This window comes from Pagrus major, chromosome 18 (assembly GCF_040436345.1).
Source record: "Pagrus major chromosome 18, Pma_NU_1.0".
Lineage (NCBI taxonomy): Eukaryota > Metazoa > Chordata > Actinopteri > Spariformes > Sparidae > Pagrus > Pagrus major.
The window spans coordinates 24,804,372-24,822,151 of record NC_133232.1 but is presented as its reverse complement, the minus strand read 5'-3'; the positions used below and the strand labels follow the sequence as shown (position 1 = coordinate 24,822,151).

General features: G+C 42.8%; 2 protein-coding genes across 2 annotated transcripts; one reads left to right on the top strand and one right to left on the bottom strand.

Moving 5' to 3' along the window:
- Positions 1–717: 717 nt before the first annotated feature.
- Positions 718–9,790, bottom strand: rnf20 (ring finger protein 20, E3 ubiquitin protein ligase). Its single transcript, XM_073487103.1, has 22 exons — positions 9,702–9,790; positions 9,121–9,301; positions 8,938–9,006; positions 8,759–8,857; positions 8,504–8,651; positions 8,227–8,412; positions 7,980–8,095; positions 7,522–7,668; positions 7,134–7,208; positions 6,911–7,030; positions 6,622–6,801; positions 6,401–6,536; positions 6,180–6,301; positions 5,898–6,054; positions 5,450–5,762; positions 4,325–4,442; positions 4,032–4,181; positions 3,725–3,937; positions 3,275–3,400; positions 3,044–3,184; positions 2,392–2,496; positions 718–1,515 (listed from the first exon to the last, which is right to left on the bottom strand). The coding sequence occupies exons 2-22, from the start codon at positions 9,289–9,291 to the stop codon at positions 1,339–1,341; spliced, it is 3,069 nt and encodes a 1,022-aa protein (XP_073343204.1). The 5' UTR covers positions 9,292–9,301; positions 9,702–9,790; the 3' UTR covers positions 718–1,338.
- A 3,378-nt stretch (positions 9,791–13,168) lies between these two features.
- aldob (aldolase b, fructose-bisphosphate) lies at positions 13,169–16,038 on the top strand. Its single transcript, XM_073486822.1, has 9 exons — positions 13,169–13,274; positions 13,949–14,061; positions 14,149–14,360; positions 14,447–14,501; positions 14,628–14,788; positions 14,874–14,957; positions 15,055–15,229; positions 15,328–15,527; positions 15,777–16,038. Exons 2-9 carry the CDS (start codon positions 13,950–13,952, stop codon positions 15,870–15,872), a joined length of 1,095 nt encoding a protein of 364 aa, XP_073342923.1. The 5' UTR covers positions 13,169–13,274; position 13,949; the 3' UTR covers positions 15,873–16,038.
- Positions 16,039–17,780: the final 1,742 nt, after the last annotated feature.

Below are 17,780 nucleotides of genomic sequence, written 5' to 3'. Positions count from 1 at the left end.
TCACATATGCAGTGGTACTCCCCCAGACCTCTAAACACACTTTAATGTGTAAAATTGGCAGACTTACCCTTTAAGGCAAGTCCCAAGTCAAGTCACTTTTTCCCTACTCAAGAAACCTCCATCTTACTTGCAGTATCTGGTCTTTACAAAGAGAAAAGAAAGGTATTGGTACCTTTCAAATAATGATATTATTGACCGATTTATCCAACATGTTAGAAAATAAATATAATCAAACAAAAATTCAAAGGCGCTCTGTGGAACTTCTGTGGTTGAAGCCAGTTGTTAGTTAATGTTAGCAGACTACATTTCTAAACTATTGTTACCTACTGTTGCTCTCTGTTAACAGAGCGGAGAGAGGCAGTGCAGCAGCATTAAACAAATTGTCCACAGGCTTGTGTAAGCAACCGAGAGAGACGGTAAGGTCTAATTTTTTACGTTACGTTACAATCCACTCACACATGGCCAATAAAAGTGATTTATACATGTAAATTGCTGCAAATTGTTACACAAGACTGTTAGAGTATATTACTGACAGCCAGTCTACAAAAAGCTAACTGAAAACATAAAATGAGCACAGAAGTCATTAAATTAATCATGTCACAAGTATTTAACGTCCAAATCGAGTCTTAAGTTGTTTATGTTCTGTTGAGTTCTCAAAACAGAGTCGACTCCAGTCCACATGTCTGATGATTTATACACATTTAAATAGAAAATTAGTGAAATGAAAGCAAGAGCTGAACAGTTTAATAACTAGTGGAACAGCAAGTACACAGCATTAAGTCAGATTGTAGAGATTTTTAGAGAAAAGGCAGATTCAAATAAAAAAATTAAACAGTGAAGAGACACGGCATATGTACATACACACCAACATTAAACAGACATGAGAGGAACTTTATTTTTATTTCTCACTGAACTAATCGTTTTCTTTGTATACTGGTTTGTTGAATAGGTTGTTTTCAAACGCTCACAAACACACGCGCACACACACGCACGCACACACAATGCAGTATGTGATGCAAACTCGCATGATCACATTCCCTCCGTTCTTCCTGCTTCAGTATCTGAAAGCACACAGTAAAGTAGTGGATACTGGATGGGGGGAGATGAATTCAGTCATTCTTTAAAAAACCAAAAACATTAAAGCGTTCGGTTCAGAGCATCACTGCGGCCCTACGAGGCTGGAATCATCCAGAGATATCACACTCATGTAGTCTTGTATGGAGGAGGGAGGGCGGGTACATGTTCATAATGGTGAGTCTTGCCCCCGGCAGTATTTGTACTACTGCTTTTCTTGTTGACCCCTTTATTCCTCTCCAGTAAGCGCGGCGGACTGCGTCTTCAGCCGATGTAAATGCGGTGGAAGTCGTTTGCTCCGAAGGCGGCGTTGCACTTGGGGCACTTCCTCTGACGTGTGTCGTAGCGTGTCTTCACGCACTCGAAGCAGAAGACGTGGAAGCACTTTGTCAGTACCGCATCCTTCACCCGAGAGTTGCAGCACGGACACGTTAGACGAGCCTGAGGGGGAGAGAGAGAAAGAGAGAAGCCATTTTTGTCCTGACCTGAATGATTTGTGATGAGTGGACACAAATAACTTCAAGCTCCACTGTCCTTAACTCGGAACACACCAAATGATGTGAAGGCTCTTTATTATAACTCTGATGTGGCGACGACTGATTCCCAAGACCGTGGAGAGAACAGAGAACAGCCGACGCATAAATCTGGCAGTACGACAGGCTGTATAATCAAAGCATTCAGACCCCTCATGATTATATCAAACCACTTCCAAGATTACGAGCAAGTCTGGAAAAATCTGAGCGTGAGTCACTGAGATTTCTGTAGCTCAAACAGAACGCAGACTACAATTGTCATTTTTTATGTGTGATGTTGAATCATCGCACAGTTGGTGGGAGTTTTAAGTGTTCTTGTGTGTTCCCATTAAAAGAGTGTGATCACGCTGACAGCTGGTCTCATTTGGTAGAGTGATAAAGATTACTCTGGGTTAAGAGTACCATCACAACTTGTTTGTAACCAGTGGTTACAGGGACCAGGATGTTTGGGGAGCAGGGGCAGAAAAATAAAAAAGGGCATCAGCACACAAAGTGGGCACCTGAGAAGGCAATTTATCATGTCTTAGCTACCATAGGGGTATCCAATAGTCACAAAAAAACCAAATAGTAAAACCCGACTTTGAAAGGAATTGTTCTCATCTGCAAAATAACTAATAATAATTCATCAATGAGTCATTCAAAACATGTGGATGTGTCTAAACCTGACCAGCATCCATGACGCTGCTCTGTAACTGATCTTACTCTCTGACTTTGCTGAAGCAGGATTAAGTGAAATAAAGTTTGAAAGGACGTTTTCAGTATATTCCGTATCGCAGAAACCAACCTTATAGTCATTGATTTCTTCATTCAGGATGTCATCTCCGTTGCTGATTTTCTCCGCTGGTTTCTTGGCCTTCTCGATCTTTCTTCTTAGTTTAGAGATGTCCTCCTGAAACGTATTAAAGAGATAAACCGCTTTAAGTAAAAGAAGTCTGTTTTCCACTTTTGATTGCATTTACTTGTTCTTTAGCAGTCTATGTTAGCGGTTAGAGCTTCCCACTATGATTTGAACGCTCAACACGAAACAAACAAGGATTAACCTTGCAGTGAAAATGTTAAGGATGCAGAACTTTTTCACCGTTTCAAAATTGAAACTGGCCATAACTATTTAGCCTAAACACAGCGAGGGGGGAAACAAAGGGTTTCAATGCGCAAATCTAATTTGTCATCAGAGAACAAGCAGTGTATTTTAAGAAACAGTCATCCCACAAGTCCTATGACAGTCACAAAGAATAATTTGTTCTTCCTGTGGTCATAATTTGCATCTAAGCCAATTGTTTTGTCGATCTGATATGTTTACTGCATATTACGGGTATGGAAAAAATAAGTTTAGTAACATTTAGCCTTACTTATCATCAATATATTCCATGCCTTTTAAGTTCATGTACTGTTTGAAACTTGAGTTTATCTGTGGATACGTGTTAGTGTGTTGTTACCTGTGCTCGTCGGGAGTTAAAGGACTCTTTCTCCCGGGAGATGCTGTTCTCGACAACTTCCTCTCTGACCAGGTTGAGCCTCTGCTGAACCTGCTCCAGCTGAGTTCGCACCTCCTCTGACAGCAGCGCAGAGTCCTGAGCCTGGACGACAAACAGAGACACGTGTGTTGAATTTCCTTACAAGAAGCTCAACCTTTCTGGGATCAATTCACTCTGAATGGTGTGTGTTACCTTGCGTTTGTTCATGTCCAAAGCTTGTGTTCGAAGTGTCAACTCTCTCTCTGCAGTACTGATGGTGCCCTGCAGGAGGCGCTCCTTTTCTTCAAGCTTCCTCACCACCTGCAGCTGTGCATCGACCTGACAAATAGGCACAGTTGCAAAACATTATGATGGTAAATGATTCTTTTTAAAACGCACAAGACTTAGAACACAAATTAGGCATTTCAGGGAAAAGACAAACAACAAATTGGGTAAACAAACAAGCAGACACACAAAAAAGTAGGTGATAGTCGGCTTGTACATAATCTGTAAAATATGTTGACTTTTTGGATTTGTTTTTTGTTTAATATAATCCGTAGTACATTCCATGAAAGTAAGAAATGATTGCAGGTATTTTTCACTGTGTCTATGTCACAAAACTAACTTGCAGATGGAACTGTATGTTGCTGCCAGGTGACTCACCTGAGTTTTTAAAGTGAGCAGTTGGTCGGCCAGCTCCTCCTTTTCCTCTTTTAGCAACTTGTGGATCTGGTTGGACTTGATCCGCTCGCTCATCAGCTTGAAGTTGGCATCGTCTTTCTCTCTGAGCTGCTGCATCAGACGGATGTTCTGTTCCTGCATGTCCTCGAAGGCCTGGCCCGTCACGTCCATCTCGCTCAGCAGTGCGTCCTCCTCCTGCAGGGGACGCAGGGAGGCGACACAGTGTTACAAGAGAGCGAAAGGAGGCTTTGTTTGTGCATCAAACTAAAAAAATGAGGCGCTCACACACCTGTTTTGCTATAGAGAGCTTCTTGTTGAGGATGTCGATCTGCTCTTCCACAGACCGGATCTTTCTCAGAGCCTCTTCATCTGCCATTTTCTTGCCCTCTCTCCTCTCCCTCTCCTCCAGCTCCCTCAGCCTCTGCCGAAGCTCCTCTCCCTGGAATCAGCATTGTTAATAAGGGACTGCCACAACACAACACCTTCAATAATCATGATTAGATATTAACATGAAAAACAGATGCTTAACTGTAAATGTCTGTGTGTAAATGACTGTGTTCTATAGTGTGTTGTGTTGATCACCTCTGACTTGGACTTCTTCTCTGCGGCCATCAGCTGGACTTTGTCCCTCTGCTCCTTCGGCGCCGAGCGGTACATGTCCAGCAGCAGCTTCATCTCCCTCTGTGACTCCTGGGCTTTCCTGCACAGTTGACGTAAGAAGTCTTACAGTCTATTACAGAACTACGATCATCATTATGAAATGAAAATGAGGGCGGAGATCATGCTGTAGACGATTAGGACCATCTTTTTGACACATTTCTAAGGGATAACCTTTTTGTTTACCTGCTATATTTTGAGACAAGGGTCTAATATTCCATGTGAGCCACCGCTGGTGAGTCACAGAATCATATGACTGGTGAATTCTGGGTTAGATGAACGGTACGCATTTTATTGGACGCGACAGCCTGAAGCTGACCCACAGAAAAAATAGCCTCAACAACAACAACAATACAACACATAACAGAAAAAAACAATAGGCTGTTGAAAATGTTTTAACAATCCTCCTCTGCAACTTTGGTGAACAATAGACTTCAAAACTCAATTGTCCTTCACATAGCATTTATTTGCTATTCCTTGACATACCTCTGCTGCTGTGAGACTAATTTCCCACACTGGTATAACAAAGATACCTTCAACCTGGAACATGTTGTCTGCCAATACGGAAAAACTTAAAAAATACAAGACGGACTAGAATTACCGCATTGTGGTTGTATGCTTCTGCACACCAGTCACCAGCGGTTCCTGACCTTTTGGATATAAAATGTCTTCACTTCACTATTTTATCCTATTAGACATTTTGGCAAAGATTTGTCATACTTTATTGAATATTAGACAAAAATGTGTTTTGTGAGGTCACAGTGATATTTGACCGCCAATATCTAAATTTTCTAAAAAGTTCATCCAAGTGGACAAAATTCCTTAAAAGATCATGAAGATCGCGTTCACAAGAATGCGACGGACAACCCTTAAAACACAACTTATCAATTTCCAAAATATATTTAAACCGTTTGTGAACATCTATTGAAAAATGTAATGATCCAGCAACATTTAATGCTTCCTGACAAATGGATTTCTTCATCTATAAGGTAATTTAAATAAAAGCAGCACCGTCTCAGTTAAAAACCACATTCCATACATGCAACTTACTTAAGTTCTGCTCGGACCATCTTCAGCTGCTCCATCTCCTTCCTCTTTGACCCTCCGACCATAGACAGGCGCTCCCCGGCCGATTCCTCGGGCTGGTTGCTGCTCCCTGGCTTTTCCTTCTCCTCCTTTATTACACCGCTGCGGGTCGGCCTGTCTCTCTCCTTTTCCTTCTCTTTCTCCCGCTCTCGGTCTTTCTCCTCTTTCTTTACAATGTCCTTTTCTTTCTTTTCCTCCTTGTCTTTCTTCTCCTCTTTCTCCTCCTCTTTCACTGTGGCCTCAGGTTCTACTCCAGGCTCCGTTTTCACAGAGGTTCCTACAGAAAGAAAATAAAGCAAAGTGAAACAGGATAGTTCTTTTATATATATCACAAGAAGTAATAAGTTCAAGTTCTTTAGTTGTTTAATTTTCTAATTAAAAAAGAAACAAACATTTCATAGATGTTAGTTACCTGTGCTGCTGGGTGTGGAGGAGCCGTTGTCGGGATCTGTCTTGATCACAGGTTCCCCAGAGACAGCTGGGGTTGAAGGAGAGGTTGTCTCATCCTTCACGTCCATCTCTGTGCTTGACTGAGATTGGAGGATGGCATTGCCCTTTGAGGCGCGGACCTGAAGAGGTAACAGGTGAATGTTTCAGTGTGATGTGCTGTTGTGCTCTTCTTTACTAAACCTATAGGTCAAAGAGTATGATTTAACATTTGCTGGTGAATTACCCTTTTCCCCTTTTGACTCACCTGGTTGAGCTCAGACTGTGTTTCTCTCAGTCTGATCTTGTATTTCACCACCTCTCCCTTCATCTGCTGGTTGTGGGTTTGCAGCGTGCTGATCAGGTGACGCATCTCCCTGTTGATGGGACCTGAGAGAAAGAAGAGCTCAGAGTGAAGCAGGATAAAACAGAAAGAAAGCGATGAAGTGTGCAGTTCTTAGACCATCTATGGCAGAACCTGTCAGTTACCTGCTTGCTCGTTGGCAGCAAGGGTCTGTTCAAATTCGATGCGCAACATCTCGTACTCCTTCCTGACCTGAGCCAGTGTGTCCTCCAGCTGAAACACCTCGGTACGAACCTTCCTCTGCAGAGCCACCTCATCATTCTGCACACAGAGGAGATGAGAGTGAGAAAAGAGCGAAAGCTGACACAAACAGACACTGATGCTCACACACACACACAACACCTACCTCCATATGCTCCAGCTGTCGAAGCCGTGCCGTCCGGGTAGTGTTGAGACGAGCGCGGGTCTCATCTAACTGAGCCTTTAGAATAAGAGACTCATTGTAGAGCACAGAAAACTGCGACTGAAGGCAACGATACTCAGAGGTCTCTTTCACCATGCCTTCTGCTCGATTCAGCAGCTCCGTCTGAGAGGAACAGAGATAAAAAATAATTAAGTCTTTTGGTTTAATGCGGCTTTACTTTCCATCAATGAGCCGTCTCCAAATGAAAGTCATAAGAATGGTGCGGGAGAACCTTCGTGCTGTTGTTCTCCTGGTGCACAGTCTGCAGGTCCTGCTGGAGCTTCTGCAGCTCAATGAGACGGTTGTCTGCCAGCTCCTTGTTCTCCTCCATCTCACTGTTCATTTCTTCAAACTTGAAAGGAGAGAAGAGGGAAAACATCAGCAAGTATGAAAAGCAAGGTGTGGAAAGTAGAAACACAAAATCAGGAAACTTCACATCTTCTTGAAATACCTACCTTTCTCTTGTTAATGGTGATGGTCCCACAAACACTGCTGGCCTCCCCACACACCTTATAGCCTTTGCTGTTCACCTGGGACACATTGCAGGGAGTGTTACAACATACTTCCACATAAACATCAGAACATTTACGCAACACTGTCACAAGGGCTGTGTGACATGATGATAAACATCATGTGACGACAGGAAAATAGACCTTTCCATGTTGTTATCTTATACAAGCTATTCATTGAATTTACAGAAAATATGCTACATATTGATATGTGTTGTTATTTGGATGTGAAATTACCTCTATCAAGGTATCAGATTTAGATTAGATCTCACACTGTGTGAGACAAATGAGAAACACACACACACACACACACACAAAGAGAGCACATCCTCACCCTCTCAAGTATCTCGATCAGGTGTGCATTCAGTCTGTTCTCTCTGCGGCGGATCTTCTCCATGTCCCACTGGAGCTCCTCGATCAGAACCTGCAGCTCGCTCACACGCTGGTCTGCTTTGTTAGCTGCGCGACCCAGAGACCGGGACTGGACAAGACAGGAATAAAAAGAGACTTGACCCCACACACAAGAGCTAACAGAAACATAGTTTTTCATATGTTATTACTTTGCAATAAAGCAGACGTTATTAGATGGTAATGAGTAACAGTAAACTTCCTATTCAAAGACTCAATGTGCCTCAATTCTCTTACAAATAAGCAGCCTCTGATTACGTAGCAGTAGAAAGATGTGCAGCAGTCCCAGCTGTATTCAAACAATAACACTTTTACATGCATATTTTTAACAGCTAAGAATGGCTTGACCTGAGGCGGAACATAATAGGAATATGCCATTTGTACCTCGCTTGTCATGTGGCTGTGCTTCTGCTTCAGGTCCTCAGTCAGCTGCTGCAGCCGCTCGTTTTCACTGGTCAGGAGGGAGTTCAGTTTGGAAGCCGCCTGCCACAGACTGCCCTCTGGAAAGAAAAGCAACAACAACAATATCACATTTTTATGGGTGTACACACAAACACTGATTTAATAAATTCCTCCCAAATAAAATTCTCCATCACTGCAATTTCATTTTGTATCCTTCGTTTTATCTCACCAACTCCAGAGTCCACCTCTGCCTTCAGTTGGTCCACGGTGCTCTTCAGACACTCATAGATCTCCACCACATGATTGGCCTGCTTCTGGCTGGACTCCACCCTCTCCAGCAGCTCAGCCTCCATCTCCTCGCTGCTGCTGCTCGCCAGTGTGGCCAGGAAGGAGTTGGCCCCCTCTCCCGTTTGGCCTGAGTGACATCAGCAGGAAATCAAATACGATCAAACATCTGCATGTCATTGCTGTCAGAGTCATGATCCTGTGTCACCCCCGGTCTTTACCTCTGTCCTTGGCCCTCTCCTGGTTAGAGTCGCCATCAGGCTCTGGAGTCCCCGGCTTGAGGCTCCGTCCCTCGCCTGCCAGAGATTTCTCAGTTTCGCTGCTTGCTTGATCATAACGCCTGATGGTCAGCTGAATGTTTTCATCGAACTGAAGGAGAAAGAATGGCATCACTCATGGACTCTTTGATCTATATAGGAGAGGCGACTTTAAATGTTGAACAAGGAATTGTTGCCTCCTTGTCTGAACTTGTTTACCTGGTTCCAGTATCTATTGAGGATGAGCAGACTGGCATCATCGGTAGCCTGCCGGGTCTCCAGTCGCTCAATTCGCTCTCGCAATTCATCCTCAATCACCTGCAAAGAGATTTAGCTTTATTCCAAAGGGAATATGTGTCTATAAAGAGTTGTACGCACATTTTAGAGAATTAATTTACCTGTCTAAGATCGAGAGCTTCTCCCAATTTCCGGTTCTTAGCCTGGAGAGCTTTGATGTCTTGTTCTTCCTGAAAAAACAATTCAAACATGAAAAACAGCCAAACAAGTAGAGAGACTGTACACCACTGAGATGAAGTGAATACATGTTAGCAGAGGAGTGGAGAGTTAATGGGGCTTCTCACCGAGTTGGACACTCCTCCCAGCTTGATGACAGTCTCCACCGCGGTGCTCCCCCCGGCAGCAGCGCTGACACCGGGTCCCCCGTCCTCTCCTTCCCTCTCCCTCCGCTTCTCTGGGGGGGCACCGGAGGACGAGGAACCGCTAGGGTCAGCAGGACGCTTCTGTCCCGACATCCTCAGACTCCTGAAACAAACAGAAAGACAGGGAATTAAAGCTAAATGTGATGGAAAAACGTGGAGGTCCACTGATTCAGGTGCTTTTACTGGATGAACGACAGAGCTATGCTATGTTGTACATGTAGCTAGCAGATGCTATATAAATAACTGCCTTAATGTTTACTCTGAAACAGTACTCATCTAGCAAAGTGATGAGACCAATACAAACAGAAAGATTGATCGCATTGTAAACCACGAACAAGCTGATTAAATCAGTCGGTGTCTGGTTAAGTTAGGCTAACGTTAGCCGATTGCTAACGCTAGCTTTAAATGCTGCCGGTGCTCAGAGGAACTCGGTTCTGACCCGGCAGATCAGTGCATTTACTTTGAATTAATGTCGTATCACTCAGTCTTTACCAAAGTCTTACCGATATTAACGTTAAGAGGTTTATAGTGAACTAAATCTGCCTGTGCCTGTTGTTGTTGCGGCTCCTTGCCTCTCGGAAACGGAAGTGTAAACGATCTGCGTGGGGACATCTTCAGCCGGTACTGCGCCCCCTACCGCCGTGGAGGAGATCACACTCTGCTCGACAGCCAGGGGGGCCCTGAGGAAAAACACAGTATCTTTACTTTTTATAACAGGGGCAGTTGCCCTCTTTGCCCTGTTGGTGATCCAGTCTTATCTTAAAGGTCCTATTTATGAGAAAAGTTGATTGTTGAGTCTCAACGTGACACTTTGGTTTTCCCCACTTGCCAAAAACTGACACTTTGGCTGACATGACCTACAATCCAAAAGCGTCAGTATTTAACGAGTTGGTAATGTGACTCAAAAATGTACTTTTCTTACAAATATGACCTCAAGTATAGACTGCAGTTTAATTGTACATCTACTAGATCCAAAACATTGTGCTGCAAGAAAGTGAAAGCTGCACATAGATGAAGACAGCCATTTCAAATGCACATGGAGGATTTCTCTTTATTGAAACTACTGAGGCAAATCAGACATGTCCTGATCGATGCAATACGGCTTCCCAGTAGAGATTCTTTCTGTGGCTGCAGTGTTGGATTGCTTCCACAGATCCATGGATCTATTAGAGTTGCAATGTTTGTGGATATTGTTGCAATTATCTGGCAACCGAGACAGCGAAACCTACATTCCTTTGGCACTATCTTTTTTTAATTTACTCCACATACTTGTGTGGGGATCAAACTTGCCTGGACAACATTTTGCACTCCCCTTATAGTCCTTTTCTCAGACAGTCCTTATGTAAAAAGGGACTCATGAACAGATACTGAACTCTGATAAGCACTATTAAGGGTTACATTGAACAGGGAGCAGAGTCCAGGTTGTGCAAAAGCTGGCTTGTCATTATTTGTGAGTTACAGATCTACTCCAGCCTATCACTTCAAATATCCCTATCTGCTGAGGTCACCGGTGACGGCATTACAAACACCCCTACAAGTTCTTTTTGGGCCATTTTCAGCAATCGATTTGGGAACTGTTTATGCATGACGTGCTTGATGTGCAATGTGACGCATAAGGCACAAGCCAGTTTAACAAGATAGCAAGAAAAGCAGGTTCTGCTGCAGGAACTGGTGGCTAATTTGTGCCAAATGAATGAACTAAACTGAAACTCCTGTAGTGTGAGAAATGCATCCCCTTAACTTAAATTGCACCTGAAAGTGAATTGATGCTTGACAATTATAATTACATGAAATAAAAGTTAATACATGTAGAGCGCATACCTCTGCCAAGGCCCAACAGTCACCTTTAATTCAATCAAATCTAATCCAAAGAAAACATATTTAAATCTGCAAAATCTGTATTTTATTTGGATCTGCATAAAATTATACTCACTCATAGATACCAGGCACCTAAATGAGCCTGATTTATTTTTTATCAAGATCAATGGATTATTCCCTGAGAAATTGAGGAAAATTATCTTCACTCCTGTTAATCAAGCTGACTGCAGCAGCGATCCGCAGAGCTGACCTCTGTTTTCGGGTGTTTATGTCCTGTAATGTTGAATTAAACAACCACCTTTGCTGATGTAAATCTATCTGATGTGACTCAGGCATAAATGTTCACAGATGAGGTCATGTTTTAAAGTTTTATTCACCTCAAATTTAGTCTTGTTTGCTGACTTTCTTACCCTGGAAGTAGCGGTGGTGACATAATGAAAAGCTCCATCACCTTGAGTAAACTTGTGTATTTCTCTGGGTTGAACATTGTTGGAAACATTTGGGATAATCTGAGTACCCAACCACAAAATATATAACATAAGGTCTAGTGTATTTTTTAGACATTTTAATGCAGAACTAATACATATTTTATCTTTAGTGTCAGTTTGTATATTCAGTTTATTTAGTCATGAAACCAAAGCATTTAAGCGTAATCAATCAATGAAGATTTTTCTCTTCTGATTAAAATTTCTTCCCAAAAACTACACAGTGTGCCTTTAAGGAAGGTGTCATCTTAACTGAACAAGAAGAAGTTTTCCTTTTATTCGATTATAAAGTAAAGTAGTAAATTATTCTCGTTTTTGGAGCATTGATAATGTGTCAACACTGTCATCTGTATACACCCGAATGAGACAATCACACATATTACATGCTTTGGGCCATTTTCAGCAATCGATTTGAGAACTGTTTATGCATGAGATGCTTGATGAGCAATGTGACACATAAGGCACAAGCCAGTTTAACAAGGTAGCAAGAAAAGCAGGTTCTGCTGCAGGAACTGGTTGCTAATTTGTGCCAAATGAATGAACTAAGCTAAAACTCCTGTAGTGTGAGAAATGCATCCCCTTAACTTAAATTGCACCTGAAAGTAATTGATGATGACAATTATAATAACATGATATACAAATTAATACATGTAGAGCGCATACCTCTGCCAAGGCCCAACAGTCACCTTTAATTCAATCAAATCTAATCCAAAGAAAATATATTTAAATCTGCAAAATCTGTATTTTATTTGGATCTGCATAAAATTATACTCACTCATAGATACCAGGCACCTAAATGAGCCTGATTTATTTTTTATCAAGATCAATGGATTATTCCCTGAGAAATTGAGGAAAATGTCAAAAAACGCCCCATCTCGCAACGTTAAAGAAAGTGAGAAAAAAATCCTGGGTCCGTCCCTTTGTTCAGATCCACAGTAAAGTTAATGGGGTCTTTTCTGGGCCGAGACCCGTCCTCTGTCCAAGTTTCATTCAATCTGTTCAGTAGATTTTGTGTAATCCTGTTGACAAACCATGATTTGTCAGCTGTCTTTAAAGGAAGATGTCATCTTAACTGAACAAGAAAAAGTTTTCCATATATTCAATTATAAAGTATAGTGGTAAATTATTCCCATTTTTGGAGCATTGTAAATGTGTCAACGCTGTTATATCTGCATACACCCGAATGAAACAATCACACATATTACATGCTGTTCAGCAATTGATTTTGTGAGCTGTTTATGCACAAACCAGTTAAACAAGGTAGCCCAAATGAGACAATCACACATATTATTACATGCTGTGGTAATCTACACTTCACCAGGACAAAGACACAAAGAAACCTGACTTGCAACATTGCAGCAGGCCTCTGTGAGTACAGTTCATCATTGTCTCTGAGTGAAGCAACAGTGCAGTGAGCAGGGAGAGGAGGTGGGGCTGTGTGAGGACCGACTGATGCGTGCATGCATACTTTTATAACTCACTTCAGACGACACACAGTGTTCCCTGCTTGTTTTCACCTCAGGCTCTGACAGAGCATAAAGTCCACAAAAGCCGCAGACTCCGCCCCCCTCTGTCTGATCCGACCAATCGCGTGGCCGGGGCGACGCACGCCCCGCCACGTCTGTGACAAGCCCCGCCCCCTCAGCGCCCAGCAGGCAATAAATACAGCTTTGTGCCCAATGCTCGGCCTTCTCAATCAGTCCAATTACTGTTTGGAGGCTGTGGAAACCGTCTGTCCTCTCTGTTGCCGTCGCTGTTTAACCAAACTCTCAAGTAAGACGTGTTTTCAAGTACTTTTTTTAAATTTAACCCTGTGCACATTGATGCTGTTGCTGTTTTCCATGTGTTTGTATGAGAAGTGAACTGACTTTCTGTGAGATTCCTCACGTTTCTAGTGTGCATTGATGCAGTTATGGATTTAAGTTGTTTTAAACAGTAAAAACAGGGTGTCACGTCTGCATACTCGAGTTGATAAATTGTTGTTTTCAAACTTTCTTTTTGCAACATGGAGTTGAAATTATTTTACTTTGATAGGGGTGTGTTATATGTCGAGCCACAAGGCTTCTTTTGTTGTGTGCAAATAGAAAAACAAACGCACATCCGCTTTCTGCAGTTTATGATCCTGTAGAGATTGCCAAAGATGCTCGTGATTTCTTGTCCTTCACATCATCATCATGCTGTTTGTTTAGACTTCTGCAGAAACTATTGGGGGGGGGAAACATCATGTAGTCAACAACTTTGAGTGAACTATGAACTGTTGCACGGTCAAAGTCAGAAGTTATCTGTTTGGAGGACAAAGTTCAACCATGCAAGCCAAATATTTACAGAGGTGGCGCAAGAGAGGCAAGAAGTTTGATGGGGGAAAAAAAGACACAATCTTCTTCCAGATTAAATGAGTCTTGGAGGGTTTTTTGATTACCTGTGAAATAACTTGTTTTTGTGTCTAGGATGACTCATCAGTTCCCATCCCTGACTCCGGAGCAGAAGAAGGAGCTCTCTGACATTGCTCAGAGGATCGTTGCTCCAGGAAAGGGAATCCTGGCTGCAGATGAATCAACAGGTGAGCTTCAAGTTCTCAGTGAGTGAGAGGTGAGAGACATCCGCAGAGTGTGCAGGTGAATTGATTTTCGTACCCTCTTCTGTCAAGGAACCATGGGAAAGCGTCTCCAGAACATCAACGTGGAGAACACCGAGGAGAACCGTCGCTACTTCCGTGACCTCCTCTTCTCCACCGATGCCTCCATCGCCAACTGCGTGGGTGGGATCATCTTCTTCCACGAGACGCTCTACCAGAAATCAAGCAACGGCAAGCTCTTCCCCCAGGTCATTAAGGAGAAGGGCATTGTCGTCGGCATCAAGGTGAGGAGCCTATAAATGTAGGTTAAGTCAAATGCACGCACCTCGAGGTCTTTCTTGTAAGTCAATGTTTGGTTCCCTTGCTGCAGGTGGACAAAGGCACAGCTGGTCTGATGGGCACAGATAAAGAGACCACCACACAAGGTGAGAATAGATTCTTGCCTCTCTGTATACAATTCATGAAATCTCTAAATGTCTTTGCACATTTTCAGCAACATAATGCAGAAGGAGCAGTTCCACCATAACATTCTGCGGCTTGTTCCGCTACAGGTCTTGATGGCCTCTCTGAGCGCTGCGCCCAGTACAAGAAGGACGGATGTGATTTTGCCAAGTGGAGGTGTGTCCTCAAGATCTCGGACGGCTGCCCGTCAGCTCTCGCCATCGCAGAAAATGCCAATGTCCTTGCCAGATACGCCAGCATCTGCCAGCAGGTGTGTGCAGCCACATTCTCTACAGAAATGACAATCATTGGCTTTGAGTTCCTGATTTTAAATCAACATTTCTGTACTCCGACAGAACGGCCTGGTGCCTATTGTGGAGCCAGAGATCCTGCCTGACGGAGACCATGACCTGCAGCGCTGCCAGTATGTCTCAGAAAAGGTTGGTACATCATCTTTTGGCATTGTCGGCAGTAAAATAGTTCATCAGATGATATTTTGAAGCTTGAGTGGTAATAAATCTGCTCTTTCACCTGTAGGTTCTGGCCGCTGTGTACAAAGCTCTGTCTGACCACCACGTTTACCTGGAGGGCACTCTTCTGAAGCCCAACATGGTCACTCCTGGACATTCCTGCGCTAAGAAGTTCACCCCTCAGGAGGTTGCCATGGCCACAGTGACCGCTCTGAGGCGCACCGTCCCAGCGTCTGTTCCTGGTGAGTGTCATAAAGCCAGCTTTTCCTTCAGCAAGGATTTTAAATTTCTTAATGATTTTCAAGTACAAGTAAAAAGCTGCTTTCTTTTATCTTTCAAGGCATCTGCTTCTTGTCCGGAGGCCAGAGTGAAGAGGAGGCCTCCGTCCACCTGAACGCCATCAACCAGGTGCCCCTCCATCGCCCCTGGAAGCTGACCTTCTCTTACGGCCGTGCACTGCAGGCCTCTGCTCTTGCAGCCTGGCAGGGCAAAGATGCCAACAAGGGAGCTTCACAGGAAGCTTTCGTCACCAGGGCCAAGGTAAGTGTCGGAGGGCATGAGTAGATGCTAATAATTAATTCACACTTATCAGTTTGTAGTTGTGGACTGTGCACAAACCTGGCTATTAAACGGCTCTTATCTTACATTACGCAGCTTTATACTGACTGGTGAATGATTGATGATAACAAGCTTTTCGTCTTTTCCGTCGTGCACTAATGTGGTTTAGGTAACTTGGCTGATCATTAACACTCACATTTGACTTTGCCCTAACACTCCCCTCCTCTCCAGATCAATGGCCTGGCTTCCAAAGGCGAGTACAAGCCCTCCGGCTCAGCTGACCAGGCCTCCAAGCAATCCCTGTACACTGCCAGCTACGTCTATTAAATACTGTGAAAAAAAAAATGTACATGGACCAAATGTGACTACGACCAAAACCCTCAGCTGGATTTCCCTCTTCCCTAGACGACCAACACCAGGGGGAGACATGTACAAAGTTTAACTACTGTTTGTCTACTCGGTGAAATGACTGGAAATAAATTAAGTGACCAAAGTGATGGTGTCGTTGCAGTTTTTGTGCTTTGGGATCTGATCTCACAACAATAATATTAAATACATCGTTGTCTGCTTTATATTGTGGACTTTTATGCCTGTAAGCCTGGCCAAGGTGTCGTAGTTTTGTTTTTCGTAACCTTCTCAATGACCTACTTGTGGATGTTGGCATGCAAAAGCCATTCCTGTTTACTGTCTATACGTACAGTAATTTGGGACACACCCTACGTCTCCACTCCGACTCATCCAAGTTTATCTCAACCAGCAAGAGGCGTTCTCACTTTTCAACACAGATTTGTAGAATGCAAACACAAGTTGTTGTGTTTTTGTTTTTTTTGATTGAGGTGAAGCAGGACACAACTCGATACATCAGAGGACATGACTGTACTTGCACACTGGGCGAAAACATGCACTGAATAGATACAATGGCAAAACAACATATTAGGACTATGCTGCCCTACAAAGGCTAACCACAGTAACTACGCTAAATATGAAACAGAAAAGTGGCTTCAAAGCTTCTTTTTTTTTTTTTTTACTATCAAGCCAAATGCATTTATACAGTCGTGTGCTTGATAAATGCATTGAAGTAATTTGAAAATCATGACCAATTATTTGACCTATGACCCCGTTCATGTATATCCTGCAACAGATAAATAGGTTGTGCAGACGTGTTTGTAAAACAAGATTAAAGTAGAAGCAGACAAGCATAAAATCATGTAGGTGCACAGCAAGATATATACAAAACATTTAGTAATGATGACAATGAATCTGGAAAAATACAAACAACTATACTTACTGTGGTCCGGTTTGATTTTATAGTTGCTGCAATTTTTACACAACTTTTTCTCTAAAACAGAGCAAGATGAAAGAGATTTTTATGTTCAATTTCAGTCAGAGCTCAATGTTGACCAAAAGTGTAGTTACTGCACTTTGGCTTTGGGGGGCAGTAGGCTATTTGTGTTAGACAAAGGACAGGGAGGTGTGTTGCATAGGATTCCTGGAGTGTGAGTGTAAGTTTGAGCAATGTGTGAGGTGGTTTTGGTAACAAACAACAGAAGGAAAAAAACAAAATGAGGAGAAAAATGGAAAAGGATATTAAAGAACATTAAGTTGAGTTTTCTTTAGCGGTTGCTAGCGATATCCCAGGTCCAACTATACTTTTTAAAATTTTTTTTTTTTTTTTACTGTTTTGTCTATTTAGATTTGTCTCTTTCTACCAGGTTCTGCTGACACTTTGCTAATGCTGCGTCATGCAAAGTTTTCACTTCCTCATTCGCCCAACGAACCTCAAAAGGAAGGAAGGGTTATTACATCACTTACTCTTGTTTTGGCGCCAGACTGTGGTGTCAGCTGTATTTAAATTTTTGGGAAATGCACTGAGAAACACACCCAGACACACCAAAACCCAGAAATGTCTCCAGAAAGAACACAGTTCAGAGAGGTTAATGACAGATTTTTCCTCCAAATGATTGACAGGGCTGATAATATTGTGACCAAGCGGGGCAGGTCCTATCGCTGATCAGACACTGCAAATAGGAGCCTTTCCCAAACTTAATCGAGGGATGCACAAGTTGATTAAAAGTAATTTCTTAACCTACTCTCTGAAGTGTGTTCTTTCATTTTCTGGAGTCATTTCTTCATCAGAAGTCATACAACATGGATATGTTGGGTTTTAGTGTGTTTCTCCATGCATCTCCCACTGACTTCAATACAGCTGACACCACAGTCTGGCACCAAAGCAAT